Source organism: Panthera onca, chromosome B2 (assembly GCF_046562875.1).
Source record: "Panthera onca isolate mPanOnc1 chromosome B2, mPanOnc1 haplotype 2, whole genome shotgun sequence".
Lineage (NCBI taxonomy): Eukaryota > Metazoa > Chordata > Mammalia > Carnivora > Felidae > Panthera > Panthera onca.
Genome location: NC_138343.1, coordinates 66,218,861 through 66,235,087, shown reverse-complemented (window position 1 = coordinate 66,235,087; position 16,227 = coordinate 66,218,861). Strand labels below are relative to the sequence as shown.

General features: G+C 36.9%; 1 protein-coding gene across 5 annotated transcripts in view; it reads left to right on the top strand.

Moving 5' to 3' along the window:
- The window catches only part of SLC17A5 (solute carrier family 17 member 5), a 51,749-nt gene that overhangs the window by 21,376 nt on the left and 14,146 nt on the right, over positions 1-16,227 (top strand). For all 5 annotated transcript variants that reach the window (XM_060615966.3, XM_078447098.1, XM_060615965.2 and 2 more), the window contains 2 exons: positions 3,990-4,122; positions 5,789-5,936. In XM_060615966.3, coding sequence (XP_060471949.1) covers positions 3,990-4,122; positions 5,789-5,936 — 281 coding nt within the window. The remainder of the gene's footprint in view (positions 1-3,989; positions 4,123-5,788; positions 5,937-16,227) is intronic.

Genomic DNA, 16,227 nt, shown 5'->3' with positions numbered 1-16,227 from the left:
ATAACCCAGAAAGTAACAAGTGCTGGTGAGAAGGTAGAGGAAATGGAACCCTTATACATTGCTGATGGGAATGTAAAGTAGTGTAGCCACTGTGGAAAAGTTTAGCAGTTCCTCAAAAACTTAAACATAAAGTTAATATAAGACCCAGAACTCCCCTGGATATAGACCTAAGAGAACTGAAAACATATATTCACACAAAAACACGTGCCTGAATGTTCATAACATCGTTATTCATGGTAACCAAAAAGTGGAAACAGCCCAAATGTCTATCAGCTAATGAATGAATAAACAAAATATGGTGTATTCTACAATGGAACAACTCAGCCACAAAACGAAAGATGGCCCTGGAAGTAAAAAAGCAGCCCGGATGATGAATGTGAAGGCAGCAGGGCTGACTGCACAATTGCATTGGCTACACAGACAGATACACAGCTTTAAACATCGTTAAAGTGAATCTCCAGTCACCTGTCTTCCAAAGCATACTGGGAACACTGGCCATGGACTGAACCTTAAACTGCATCCAAGCAGCTAAGCTGGGAAGAACTCTGGCTACTGTTGAAAATCAAGATCATCTATACTCAAATATATCCACAAATTGCATTGACAGAAGTTAACCTGAAACGAAGCTTTGGCAATAGCATGGGGTGAGTTTCTCATGAGCAATCTTGTTTTCCTAAGCATTCTGTGAGTAGAGCCTGACTATAATCTACTGTATGACAAATTGCATGGAAATTTAAAGATCATTCCACAGATGCTTCTGTTTGAGATTTTCCTGAGAGAACTATGGAAAGAATGAAATATCAATTAGCGTTGTGCGTTTAATTGCCTTCATCCATTTTTCATTGATTTTTTTTTTAAGTTCTATGAGAGACTTTAAAACCAGAATCACTTATCTTGCATTTTTATACCAAAAGGTATTTTCTTTCCAAATTCAAAGAATCGTGAACAAATTTTCAAAATAATTCTCTAATTGTATAGAAGGCTTTTTTTTAAATGAATTTCTTTTTTAGGCCACCTGAGTGGCTTAGTTGGTTGAGCGTCCGACTACATTTTGGCTCAGGTCAGGATCTCAGGGTCAGGGGATCAAGCCCCACATCAGGCTCTTGCTGAACATGGAGCCTGCTTGAGATTCTTTCTCTCCCTCTGCCCCTTTCCCCTGCTCATGCTCTCTCTCTCTAAAATTAACAAATAACAAAAAAAAAAAACAAAACAAAACAAAAATAAATAAATAAATAAATAAAATAAAATTAACAAATAACAATAAAAAAATAAAAATAAGAAAATTTAAAGCTCTTGATCCTTTGTTATAAGCTTGCTTTTTCATAGAAGTTTAGCTTCATTAGTTATCCTTACTTTTCTTTTTTCTTAGTTTTTCCCAGTTCTAGTGTTCCTGTTCCCTTTCTCTTCTTTTTTCTTCCCTTTTTTCTTTTCTTTTTCCTGTCCCTGTTTCTTTTTCTTTGTTTTTTGGTTTTGTTTTTTTTTTTTTTTTAGTTTATTCTGGGAGAAAGAGAGAGAGAGAGCACACGCATGCACAGGCAGAGGAGGGGCAGAGAGAGGGAGAGAGAGAGAATCCCAAGTAGGCTCCACACTCCCAAGCATAGCCCAATGTAGGGCTCTATCCCATAAGCCTGAGATTATGCATGACCTGAGCTGATATCAAGAGTTGGACACTTAACCAACTGAGTCACCCAGGTGGCCCTAGTATCCCTATTTCTTACAGTTCAGTGAGAGTTGGGGCAATATCTATTATCCTATTCTGGATATTAATATTTTAGCATCAATTTTTTAAATAAATGAGTACAAAAGCTTAACAACTGTGAAAGATACCCATGGATATACAAATGTTGAAGATTTATAATAATTTGTAGAAGGTGGTAGTTTTAGGTTGTTGGGAAAGTTTTTAACATTAGAACTTTAAGTGGAAAAATTCAGTAACTCTGATGAATTATCAGTCTCATCCCACCAGGGAACAAGACCAAGATCAGAAAATCCACTTCTCCATTTGCTATAGTTTATTCCTAAGTAGGATTCTGCCACAAATAATGATAGAAGTGATCCCGCTATGCAGAAATCTAAATAGAATAAAATTTAAAGAGGAAATTACTCAGCTTAATACCAGAAAGAAACAAAAATCTTAGCTACAGAAGTAGAATTGGAAATATACAACATTTGAATACAGATGACTATAACCTATGATGAAAAAAGTTAAATCTTTTCTAAAGCTTTTTTGTAAATATTTATTTTTGAAAGAGAGAGAGAGAGAGAGAGAGAGAGAGAGAGAGAGAATCCGAAGCAGGCTCCAGGCTCTGAGCTGTCAGCACAGAGCCTGACGTGGGGCTCAAACCCACAAACTGTGAAATCATGACGTGAGCCGAAGTTGGATGCTTAACCAACTGAGCCACCCAGGTGCCCCTAAATCTTTTCTTAAGCATACTTAAATTTAAAATATTAGCAGATTTTATTGGTTTGTACCATTAATGATACTTAAATAGAAGATTTAAATATCACTGATAATATATCTTTCTACCTTTTTTGTGTTTGTAAAAGACTAACAGGTGTACCCATCTTTCTCATACTATAAAAACATTTGTTTTTATCAGAATTGTGTCATTTAGTTTTGGCACCTCAGGTGTATATGCTGGGGAAAAATGACGAGAAGAAAGAATTTTCCTTTCTCCACGTATGTGTTCTTCATTTTACAGAATTTGGGATTTCCTGAAAACTTGACTGCCAAATCATTTCCTACAAAGCAAATAGCATAGCACGTTTCCAGGATAAACTCTGTTTCATATCTTCTGGTGCTTTTATTTTGTTTAGGTGGCAACTTAAAGGAAAAGAAGAGGGAAAAATAGGGGTCTATCAACTCACTACCTTTGTCCTCTGCTCAAAGCATGTGGTGGTGCACTGTACACCTGATCTAGACAATGTGCATTTTTTTTTTAATTTTTTTTTAATGTTTATTTATTTTTGAGACAGAGAGAGACAGAGCATGAACAGGGGAGGGTCAGAGAGAGGGAGACACAGAATCTGAAATAGGCCCCAGGCTCTGAGCTGTCAGCCCAGTGCCCGACGCGGGGCTTGAACTCACGGACAGCGAGATCATGACCCAAGCTGAAGTCGGCCGCTTAACCAACTGAGCCACCCAGGTGCCCCGACAATGTGCATTTTTAAGCATTTCATTGAGCTAAACATTCGATTCATGTGGTTTTCTGTATCTGCACGTTATTTTATAATATTTCTACAAATATAAGTATGTATAATTATATATAATCTATAACAGTCATATAATTTATAAATGTATTTATATTTTCTGTTTTATATAAAGATAAATACCTATATGTAAAATAAATTTACCATTTTAAAATATAAATATGAATTTTAAATAGAAATATAATTTTTAAATATAACTATAAATATTTATAGTAAATTTGTATATTATAATTTTATATAACTTAAAATATAAATATTATATAACACATATATAAGTATGTATAAATAAGTGAAAATTGACAAAAACTTCTCAATGGGGAGAATCTATAGGCTAATGTAATAGAAAGATTTGTCCTCTCCTACTGAAACTGCACCCCACGTCCCAAAATAACATGTAAGATTACTTTGAGCATGGGGCGCCTGGATGGCTGAGTCGTTTAAGTGTTCAACTCTTGATTTTGGCTCAGGTCATATGCTCATGGTTCATGAGTTCCAGCCCCACATCCGGTTCTGTGCTTAAACACAGAGCCTGCTTGGGATTCTCTCTCTATCCCTCTCTCTCTGCCCTTCCCCACCTCAAAATAAATAAATAAGCTTTTTAAAAAATTATAAAAAAAACAAGATTACATCGAGCAGACTGGACTGTATTAATATCAACACTATATTGTATGAATTTCCTTTGTTTTTGAGTGGTGGTGAATGTGTGTATATGAATATTGTTTTGGTTCTTACTCCCCTTCCCCCCACCAATTAATTCTGTGTCTTTTTATTCCTTCCAGAATGGGCTTCTATCTGCACTGCCTTATTTTGGCTGTTGGTTATGTATGATCCTATCTGGTCAAGCTGCTGACAATTTAAGGGCAAAATGGAATTTTTCAACTATATGTGTCCGAAGAGTGTTTAGCCTTATAGGTAAGTGAAGTGAATCAATGTTTGTTTTGATTTACAATCATTTACTGTGTTTACAGTGCAAAGCAAAATAAAAATGGTATTAGTCATTTATTTTGTTCACATATTAAAACACTATGTTTTAATGCATGTGGTGCATTTCTATACAAGATGGTTGGATCTGGGGCACCTGGGTGACTCAGTCAGATGAGTGTCTGACTCTTGATTTCAGCACAGGTAACGATCCCAAGATTGTGGGACTGAGCCCCATGTTGGGTTCCATGCTGAGCATGGAGTCTGAGATTCTATCTGTCTTTCTCTGCCCCTTTCCCCTGCTCACACTCTCTCAAATATAAATAAATAAATAAATAAATAAATAAATAAATAAATAAATAAACAAACAAACAAATAAATAAACAAATGAACAAATAAATGTTTTTGAACTATGTATTTTGTGGGTTAATATTTATAATATCCTATTATCTCCACCCTAGTCTTAACCATTAAAAATGGCTTGCTTTGCTGAATATCATTTCCAGAATTTTATAAATCATTTTGTTTTCAGCTCCAAGTTTGCAGTGAAAATAATATTTTTAAGTCTCTATCCCTTTTCTAAGTGAATACATTTTAATTTTTAATCCAAAAACATTTACTGGCATCATTATATTAAATGAGGAGCTATAAATCAAAGAACTCAAAGCTACCTTAAATAATCGTGTGTTTCAGACTGCTTTCATCAAGGTAAATTTTAAACTATCTATGACAATTATTTCATTTTTTTTAAGATCTTGAGTAAGCAGGGACCCTGGAAGTCGCTGAAGGTTATACTTGAGAAATTACATTGTAGCAGGACCCTATTCAGGATAATTCTGCAAATACCTTCTGAGCAGCTACTGCTGGAAGGTGCTGTCCTGTTCCATTGCTTGCTTGTCTCAATTCTCAAGAAATTTCTCCACACCTGCAAGTGAAGTAGATCCCTTTAGATTCAATCCAACTTTCTCTTTTTTGCTTCCTGTTCACCTCCTCTGTCCAATATGGTAGCCACTATCCACATATGGCTATTTACATTTAATTGAATTTTAAAAATAAGTTTCTCAGCTGCAGTATATACAAATACAACATTTCCATCATCACAGATGGTCATTGGATAGCACTGCTGTAGAACAGAAAGAATGGCAACCCATTCATTAAGTCCCTTCCTGTTATATTTTATGCTTAAATGCCTGTAGTAAAATGTGTATATTGCTATCAATTGCTAAAACCTAGATGGAGTGTTTTTCTAACTTTATTCAATAGAGTTTATTTAGTTTATCTTCTTTGGTTATATGAATTTTAAATCTCTTTCTGTATCAACAACTATTGCTTTCTCGAGAACTATATTTTTCAGTCATCCTCTTCTTGCTCTTCCTAGAACTTTAGTTGAGTCTAGGTCACATGTAGATTTAATCATATTCCATAATGATATTTTCTTTTTACTTTTACATTAGTTGCATTATATCTGTGTTTTCCAGTAGTTTTTTGTTTTTTTTCTTTTTTTCATGAAAACTATGTAAGTTGTCTCTTAGGCAGCACAGTGTCTCTACAGTAGGTGGCAGTAATATCAAACCTCAGATTTGTACTATATTATTGGTAGCACAAGCAAATGTTAATACTGGAGCTTTCTTTTCTGTTTATAACTTTTTAACTCCAGGAATGATTGGGCCTGCAGTATTCCTGGTAGCCGCTGGATTTATAGGTTGTGATTATTCTTTGGCCGTTGCATTCTTAACCATATCAACAACATTGGGAGGCTTTTGCTCTTCTGGATTTAGCATCAACCATCTGGATATTGCACCTTCGTGAGTACTAACATAAAGATCGGCTAAGATAAAGATTGACTTTAAATTCATGTCCTTAATTGTGGTAAAATATATATAGCACAAAATATACCACTTTAACCATTTTTAAGTGTACACTTCTGTGGCATTAACATTAAGTACATTCACATTGTTGTGCGACCATCACTAGCATGTGTCTCCAGAACTGTTTCTTCCCATGCTGAAACTGTACCCATTAAACACTAGCTCCCCGTTCCCAACCTCCCCACAGTCCCTGGCAACCTCCATTCTCCTTTCTTTCTCTATAAATTTGACTACTCTAGGAATGACTTTAAATTTTGAAACAAAACTTCGGTTTACGTGATAATTAACACTTGAAATTGTTTTTAAATTTAAGCTTTTAACCGTTATCACCTCTGTACACAAGTTCCCATAAAAAATCACACATTATAACTTGTATCTCTCTACCCAGCTAGAATAGGAACTCTGAAGGCAGACACTATCTTATTATCCTCAAAGTTTACTGTGGTAATTGGCACATAGTGGCCATTTAGTTGGATGGATGAATGCCTAAGACCAGACAAATTATTTGTCTAATTATTATCTTACCCATGTGCAAATATATTTGTCTAACTTATAAATCACTTTCACAAACATTACCTCATTTTTATCTTTAAAGCATTCCTATAAGATAGATATTCTTATTTTATGACTAAGAAGACTCAGATTCAGAGAAGTTAAGTCATTTGTCTTGTACTACCACAGCTAATAAATGATAGAGCCAAAGTACAAACCTAAAATTCTTACTTTTTAAGCCCAGAATTATTTTTACAATTCCCTCTCTGGAAATATTCTTTGGGCCACATACTTCTAGGATTCTTTTGTGCCAGTTATCAAGGTAGAGGAGGAGGCTGTGTAAGTATTTTAACCCAGAAGATTTGGTACAGTTAATTTTTAATGGATATGAATTTACATTTGGAGAAAAGATAGATGGTCCCCTACCATCTTCCCCCAGCCTAAATTCTTCACACCTAGACTACCACAGAATTTTCTGATTCCTGTTAATCCTCGGTCTCCCATCCCTTCAGTAAGTACCTAAAGTAAGAAGTCCAAGGAGGTTCCACACGATCAGAATATAAGTGTGCCCAGCTCCCTGATGAGTCCTTCTGCCACTTTGCAGTGCCTTCTACTAAGGCTCATTCTTGGCCCCTGTGGCAGGGCCATTTTCTCCCCATCCCTCTGCATTCTTCCCAGTTCACACCCCAGTTCTTCATTAGGCCTTTCTAGACCATTAATGCTTACTTTTCTCTCCTCCTCTTCTCAGTGCATTCATTTATAATTTTATGCTAGATGCATTTATATTAACTGCCTTACCTTGATTTGTAATTGTTTCTAATTGCAACTCTTCTTTCTTATCTCCCCAATTTGGAGGTAAACTCCCTCAGACTGAGTCATGCTATATATCTATATCACAACTTCTGCACAAGGAGAGGCACACCCAGTCCACACTTGTTGAGTGGTTGACTTACATGACCATACCAAGAAAGTAGGAGCTTCAGTGTTACATATCCACCCAACAGTGGGGAACCAAGGAAGAAAACCAGTAAAATTTAGGCATTGGACCAAGAAACCATTTGATATAAAAGGTGGTAACCTAAGCAAAAGCTCTGGGACTATAAGCTCTGAGAGCACAGGGGCCACATCTCTTATTTACACCAGCCACACCATGGCCCTGTGCTGGGTCATGGTCAATCAGGTGCATGAATGGAAGAATGAAAATAGCCTTCCACATTTAGTACCACGTTAAAACTCTTTCTAAAAAACAATTTGGGTATGGGTCTTATTGTATGTCAACACTTTACTATTATATAATAAAGTCAAATTTTATATTCTCTATTAAATTTAAATATAGAATTCTCAGCCAACGTGCAAAACCCTCCATGTTATAGTCCCAATTTATCTTTATAATTTTATTCCTCCCTCACCTACATCACTTTCTTTGTATTCTTTGCCTCAAATGAACTGAGCTACTCTTTATTCTCAAAAAATATTCCCTGACACACACACGTACACACACACACACACACACACACACACACACGTGCATGCGCATGTGTGTTCTTTTCCACCTTTGGTCCTTTGTTCATGCTAGCCTAAATACCTGGAATGCCCACACTCAATGTGGATTTGTCTCATGTCTTGTGATTACGTTTAGGTAATGTATCCCTGACCAGATTCACTGGCCTGTGACCTCAGGGAATCACATCCAGGGGCCCCTAGTGACACTAATTTTGATCACCCAGTCAAGGTGTTGTAATTTCTCTAATAACAACTTACTTTTTTCCCCCTTCAACTAATAAAGCATCTCTGGAAAGATGCTTTGAGATCATACAAACACCCTGCTCCTCGTCAAACCCCCTCACCACCACCAACTTAGACTTGATCCATGCCAAGCCAAATTTTACTATAGTGGCTTCAAAACGGTGGTATTTCCACCCTCTTTCCCTCCACACTTATCATTTGTCATTCAATTGTAAGAAGATCTTCCCTCCTGCTCCACTTCTTTATCTAGCATCAGCATGGCCTCAGAGATTCCTAATTTATTTAATGAGTTACAATCCATTATTGTCCTTATCTATTTTTATGCCCACATTATCTCAGATTTAGCCAACAGGTTCCCCTTCAATCTGGCTCCTATAGCCTATCAACATTTCCCCCTCCTCCTTGCCGCCCCCATCCCACTTCCTTTTGACCACTTCTTTATTGATGAAAGAACCAGATATTTCGAATTCACTTTGTATCTTCCCTGCCTTGAAATACCTTGGAATAGCCATTTCTCCAAGGAACACCAGTTCTTTTTAGTGAAGAATAGTATTTAGACACCAAGGCCCTGGCAAGGGATCATATACTTTCATTACTAAGTTACATTGCCTCCCCTAAGCAGATCTACTTAGAAATCACTTGGAGCATTGACTAGTGTCAAAGGTTTACTTACAAATAGAAACAAAAGGCTGCACTTTCATTAAATTATTTCTTTTACAACTTTCATATGCTGAATATCACCTACTAGGCTTTGTTTTAAACCTTTTTTCACTTTCTTATCTTTGGGATATTGAAAAGTGATCCTTCAGTCCTTCATAGAATTATAAAGACCTGTCCATATTATTATATAGCCTTGTAAATCTTTTTAGGGTGAATTGTAGGGTCGCCTTTTCCCACAAATTAGCAAAAGATGACAGCTTTAAATGTATATTACTTTTATTATGATATTCTTATTTACCAATTCTAGTATGAAACTTGTTTAGTTTCATAATAATCATAACTATTAATTAGAGAAACTGATGGGTTAAATAGCTGAGTTCACATATCAGCTACATGTGTATGTATTTAAATAACTCTAAAAAGTTATCTGCAGTGGCACCCAGCTGGCTCAGTTAGAGCTTATGACTCTTGATCTCAAAGTCACGAGTTCAAGTCCCATGTTGGGCTATTTTTTTTTTTTTTTTTAATAAAAAATAGAAGCACCTGGCTGGCTCAGTCGGTAGAGCATGCAACTCTTGATCTTGGAGTTGTGAGTTCAAGCACCATGATGGGCATAGAGCTTAAATTAAAAAAAAAAAAAAAAAAAAGTAAAAGTAAAAACTAAATAAAAATTAAAAGTATCTGCATAGGGGCGCCTGGGTGGCTCAGTCAGGTAAGCCTCCGTCCAATTCTTGGTTTTGTTTCAGGTCCTGATCTCATGGTTCATGGGTTCAAGCCCTGCATCAGGCTCCATGCTGGCAGTGCAGAGCCTGCTTGGGATTTTCTCTCTCTTTCCTTCTCTCTCTGCCCCTCCCCTGCTCACACACTCTTCTCTCAAAATAAATAATCTTAAAAAAAAAAAAAAGTATCTGCACAATAGTGAATTCCAGAGTACTATGTAAATTTATATTGATAATAATACTGAAATTAAGGTTGAAAATATGGTATTTGCTGAGATTAGGAATGAAAGGGAATAGTACATCTAAATGAGAGTTTACTCATTAAGATATTTTGTCTTCTCAACTTCTCTACTCTATATCCAAAACAATGTAAATAGATTAATATTCAGCCATACCCTATAGATATTATGTTACATATTCATTTTTTATATATGCATTTACTTTCACATAATTCTTTCATGGAATTAACTACATAATAAGAAATGACTGCATATTACTTTATCTCACTAATTTATACCTTGCTAATCTAATCACGTATCTGGGATAGGACCCTTCCAAGATTCAGAATTCCAACAAGTTAAACTGCATAAAGCTACAGAGCTTATCATTTTTCTGGCATATGAATCTGGCAGTTGCTTATTTAACAATGGCAACTACTTGCCTTGAACAATAATACTTTTGTTAGTAATTAGAGATTTGTAGGAACAATAATTAGTTACATATTGACTAAATAGCCACTGTTCTACAGAGAAAGTGGTACCTTCTTGAGTTATCTCATATAATTAAAATCAAGTTAAACTTTCAGAACCAGAAATAGGTGTGAATAATTATTAAAACCATTAGTTATAGTCTTGGCAGTGTTTAAATTCTGAAGTTCAAACACCTTTTGTATAGTTTCACCTGATTCTTATTTTTAAACTAGAAGTTTACATTAAACCCTATTAAATATAAAACCTGTTGTGTTTTTAATGTGAATATACATATTCATATTACATTTTTAAAAGTATAAGGATCTGATCATCAGAATAATAAAAATATTACACTGTGAGAAGTCTATTGTGATTTAAAAAAAAAAAAAACTCTGAATATATCTCGTATCCTATCTAGCAGTGTAATCATGTTTTCACATCTCAAGATTGATCAAGCATGAAAGTTTTATTATAGTGCCTGTCACATAGAGTGTGCTCAGTAAACATTTGCTGAAGGAATAAATCTCTGGTTTTAATCACAAGACTAAATGTCTAATGTTGAAAGTATTTACAACATACCAGAGTCTTTTGTCAAAAAACAATTAAGGGGCTCCTGGGTGTCTTAGTCAGTTAAGCATCCAAATCTTGATTTCAGCTCAGGTCATGATCTCACAGTCATGAGATTGAGCCCCACATTGAGCTCTGCTCTGACAATGAGGAGCCTGCTTGGGATTCTCTCTCTACTTCTCTCTCTCCCTCTCTCTCTGTCCCTCCCTGCTCACACTCTCCTTCTCTCAAAATAAATTAACATTTTAAAAAAACAATTAAAATAGAGGGAAAAAAATAGAGGGAAGAATTTTGTGAACCTTATAAGCTAGAAAATGCTTATTGAGTATAGTTGTTGGTCAGTGAAGAAGTAAAGGAGCTTAACATAATGATGAAAAACGGGCACCTGGATGGCTCAGTTGGTTAAGCATGTTGACTTTGGCTCAGGTCATGATCTCATGGCTTGAGTTTGAGCCCTGCATCATGCTCTGTGCTGATCATGCTTCTGATTCTGTGTCTCCCTCTCTCTGCCCCTCCCCAGCTGGTGCTCTGCCCCCACCCCCACCTCAAGAATAAATAAACGTTAAAAAAAATTAAAATTAAAAAAATTTTAAACATAATGATGAAAGGGAGAATTTGAAAAGCAAATTAACTTCAAGAAAAGTTCATTAAATTTAATGATAATTTGAAAGATCTGATACAAACATAACTGAAATAAAAACCCGTTGAAGCTGAAGGAGTAAAGGCATGAGAAGCCATTTCTGTGGGAGAGAAGATAGGAAGAAGCCTAAACAAATTGCTGCACAGTGACTCTGAGGCTTGTATTTGAGATTTACAACATAGGAATGAAGCCTGATTATCCAAAAAAGGACTCAAGGAAATAGCACATAATTAAAGGACTGAAATATGCTCCTTTATGCTACTGATTAGAAGAGAAATCTGGAAAGGATTTCACTTGAATTAAGTTAAACAAAATGATATTGTTCAGTTATGTAGTTTATAGAATCATAAAAAGTGAGAACCAGGATGGATTTAGAGCTACTCATCCCTTATTAGTCAAAGTTTGGTCCATGGAGCAGGAGCATCAGTATTATGTGGGACTTTCTGAAAAACACAGAATCTCAGGCATCACTGAATCTGGACTTGCTGAACTGGAATCTGCATGTTAAGATCCTCGGGTGATTCTTATGCATCTCAAGTATGAGGCCCTGACCTAGTCAAATCCGGTCACTCACCCAACAAACATGTCTGGAGGACCTACTATACATTGAGCACAATATATATGATGCTAGTAGAAAATAACACCCAGCTCCTACTTGCAAGGAGATTAGTCTAGTTCAGGAAATAAGCAGTTAAAAAAAAAAAATGAAACAATTGTAATATATTATGATAATTAATTCTTTTGACAAGTACTTATCAAATGCCTGCCAAGTACCAGTCATAACAGGCACAGCCCTGACCTGTGAAACTTTTAGAAACATAAGGCTCACAAATAAAAAAGTTTTTGAAGAAAAGATGAGAGAATATAATAGATATAATGTGGATCAAGGAGTAAGGGAAGGTTTCTCTGAGGAAATGATATTTAAGCTAAAATCTGAGCAATGAGTAAGAAGAAGTTAGCCAGGCAAAAAAGGAGTAGTATTCCTGACAGAATTTACATAAGTAGAAAAAGAAATTGGTGTGTGTCTTAGTCTGATTGGGCTGCCGTAACAAAATACCATAGACTGGGTGGCTTAAACAACAGACGTTTATTTTCTCACAGTTCAGTGTCCAAGATCAGGATGCCAGCATGGTTAGTTTCTTGTGAGAACTCTCCTTCTGGTTTGCAGATGGGCTGCTATTTGCTGTGTGCTCACATGGCCTTTCCTCAGTGTGTCTGTGCATGTGTACAGACAGAGAAAGAACCCCAGTGTCTCTCACTCTTCAGATAAGGGTGCCAGACCTATCAGATTGAGGCCCCATCCTTATGACCTCATTTGACCTTTATCATCTGAAAGCCCTGTCTCCAAATATAGGGTTAAGCCTTCAACATATGAATTTGGGACACACAAACATTCGATCTATAACTGTATATTTCAGCCAACTGAGAGAAGGTCATTTGTGGCAGAGATGCAGAGAAGAAAGCCACTGGAGAGTAAGCAGGAGCCTATAGTAAGCATTTTATATTGTATCCCGAACAAATAGGAAATGACATCCTCTGCTCTGTTTTTTAAGATCACTCTTGTATGGATAAGAGTACAAGTAGAAGAAACCAATTAGGAAGCTATTGCAGCAACCCAGATAAAAAGTGATAGGATATAATAGGAGATATAAAGAAGTAGATGGAGGGGCGCCTGGGTAGCTCAGTCAGTTGAGCATCTGACTCTTGATTTCAGCTCAGGTCATGATCTCACAGTCATGAGATGGAGTCCCATGTCGGGCCACACACTGGGCATGGAGCCTGCTTAAGATTCTCTCTATCTCTCCCCCAGCGCCGCCCCCCCCCCCCTCCAGCTCATGTACTCTCTAAAAAAAAAGGAATAAAAAAGAAGTAGATGGATTTGGGATGATTTGTAAACACAATAGGTGGGACTTGACAATAGATTAGACCTGAAGAGTGAGGAGAAGATATCAAGGATGTTGATTTCCAGGTATTTTGTATCAGCAACTAGGTAGATGGATATACCACTTACTGGAATTGGGATGCTTGAAGGAAGAACAGTCTTGGGAGAAGATAAAAATTTCAGACATGTTAAATTTTAGTATCTGTGAAAACATTTAGAAAATGATAGTTATAGGCAGTGTGATATATGGATCTGGAACTCAGGAAAGCAGTCTGATTTTAAATGAAAATTAAGGAATAATAATCTACATTTTGAAGTACTTAAAGACAAGAGTTGCCTTGAGGGAGAAGGTAGAATGACAAGTGATCCCAAGAGTGGATCGTGGCAAACACTTAGGAGAAAGAGGGGAAATAACCAAAGAAGGAAACTAAAGAGGAGCAAGAGAGAGATAGAAAGAAAATCAAGAATAAGGTGTCAAGGAAGCCAAGACCACCCAGTTTTCAATTCAAGAAGGGGCTCTGGGTTAGAGATAAAGATTTAAGAGTCATTGACATATGAGTAGTAAATGAGGCCATGGAATCAGATAAAATTACTCAAGAGACAGTGATGAAAACCTTGGGAATTCATCAAGAGATAGAAGAACCTGATGCAAGGGTAATTGAGGAGAAGTGAACAGAGAAGGAGAAGGAAAATAAATAGAGATCAGGATCCCCAAAGGGAGAGCTTGATCAACAAGTGTCAGATGCCACAGAGAAGGCAAGTAAAACAAGAATGAAAATGTTCCTCCCCAGATGAAGATGTTCATTAAACATTTTGGTGAAAATGCTTCCAGGGAACAAGAAGAAGGAAGCTAGGCTGCAGTGACTTAAGGAATGAATGGAAAGATAAGGTGAAGACAGTCAACATAAAGCAGTGATTTTGAAAGTGTGATCCTTAGCCCATCTGTATCAAAATCATCAAGAGTGCTTGTTAAAAATAAAGCAGAATTCTTGATCACAGGAATAGGGAATCTGCATTTTGTTGCTCCTCTGGGTTGTCTTTATGGACCTTAAAATTTGAGAACTACTGCCAATAAACAACTATTTCAAAACAATTAACTATGAAGAGAAGGAGGAAAAGCTAAAGATGGGCATACATTGGTGGATGATTGTTTGAGTTGTTTTGTTTTTTTCTTTAAGATGAAAGAGACCCAGGCTGTTAATATTGCTGAGAAAAAAAGCTCAATCAACAGTAAAAGATTAAAGCTAAAAGGAAGAAGTAACAATGACTAGTTGGTAGAAATCAGGAAGGAATGAGATTCAGAGTCCAAGTGGAGGGATTAGCTTTCAAATGAGAAGAAACAGAAGGTAGTAAAGAGGATTTCATTAAAGAAGAGTTTTGAGGTGAGATGAGAACTTGAGGATTGTAGTGGTTTAAAATACGTCCACAGGGGCGCCTGGGTGGCTCAGTTGGTTAAGCGTCCGACTTCAGCTCAGGTCATGATCTCACACTCCGTGAGTTCAAGCCCCGCGTCGGGCTCTGTGCTGACAGCTCAGAGCCTAGAGCCTGCTTCAGATTCTGTGTCTCCCTCTCTCTCTGACCCTCCCCCATTCATGCTCTGTCTCTCTCTGTCTCAAAAATAAATAAAACATTAAAAAAAATTAAAAATAAAATATGTCCAAAAATTCCACACCTCTCCTTTTGAAAGAAAGAGTCTATTTCCCCTCCCCTTGAGTGTGGACTAGATTTAGTGACTTGTTTCTAATGAATATGGCAAAAGTAATGGTATCTGACTAGGTCAAAAAAGGCATTACTGCAACTTCTTTGCTTTCTGTCTCAGATGATTCAGCTGTAATGTAGGGAGGACACTTAGGGGCCCTGTGGCAAGACCCACATTGGGGGGAACTGAGACTACCGCCAGCAGTGACATAAGTGAGCTTAGAAGTGGATCCTCGGGGTGCGCCTGGGTGTCTCAGTCGGTTAGGCATCCGACGTCAGCTCAGGTCATGATCTCTGTTCGTGAGTTCAAGCCCCGCAACGGGCTCTGCCTGACAGCTCAGAGCCTGGAGCCTGCCTCAGATTCTGTGTCTCCCCCTCTCTCCCTGACCCTTCCCCACTCGCACCCTCTCTGTCTCAAAAATAAACATAAAAAAGATGTTTTTTTAAAGAAGTGGATCCTCTAGCCCCAGTCCAATCTTCAGGTAACTGCAGCCCCAGTCAACATGATTGGAGGATTCTGAGCCAGCTAAACCACTTCTATATTCCTGACCCACAGAACCTGTGAGATGATAAATATTTGTTGTCCAAAGTTGCTAAGTTTGAAGTAATTTATAGTGAAGCAGTAGATAACTAATTGAAAAATCTTAACTGTTCGTCTTTGATTTCTTTTTGACATGGGAGTCAGGTTCATTGCTGAGACTAAGAAAGAAGACAGGTGGAATAAAAGACTTGAGAATCATAAAAGTTCGAACTAATTACCCAGGGAAATCGTCACTAAGAACTCATTGAAGGGATTTTTGCCATTGATGAGGATCAGCTGTGATTGGAGATGAATTTTTACTCTATTTTACAGAGATGTTCTTTCAGTGGTGTTCAGCAGCCCAAGTGTAGTATTAAAATTATGCTGTTGGATTGGTCTAAGCTTGAAATTATAACAAGCTGAGGGCTGATGAACACTCAAAGGGATATGGGAATTGAGAATTTGGGCACAAAAGATGTCTAATTCAGGCTGGCTGAACAGCAAAATCTATTGATTCGCTTTAGTGTAAAGTCCAGAGACATCTGGCTTCAGGAAAGCATTTACATCAGCTGTCCACTAATATTACCAAAAACTCCTTTCTTTTCCACTCTCTAA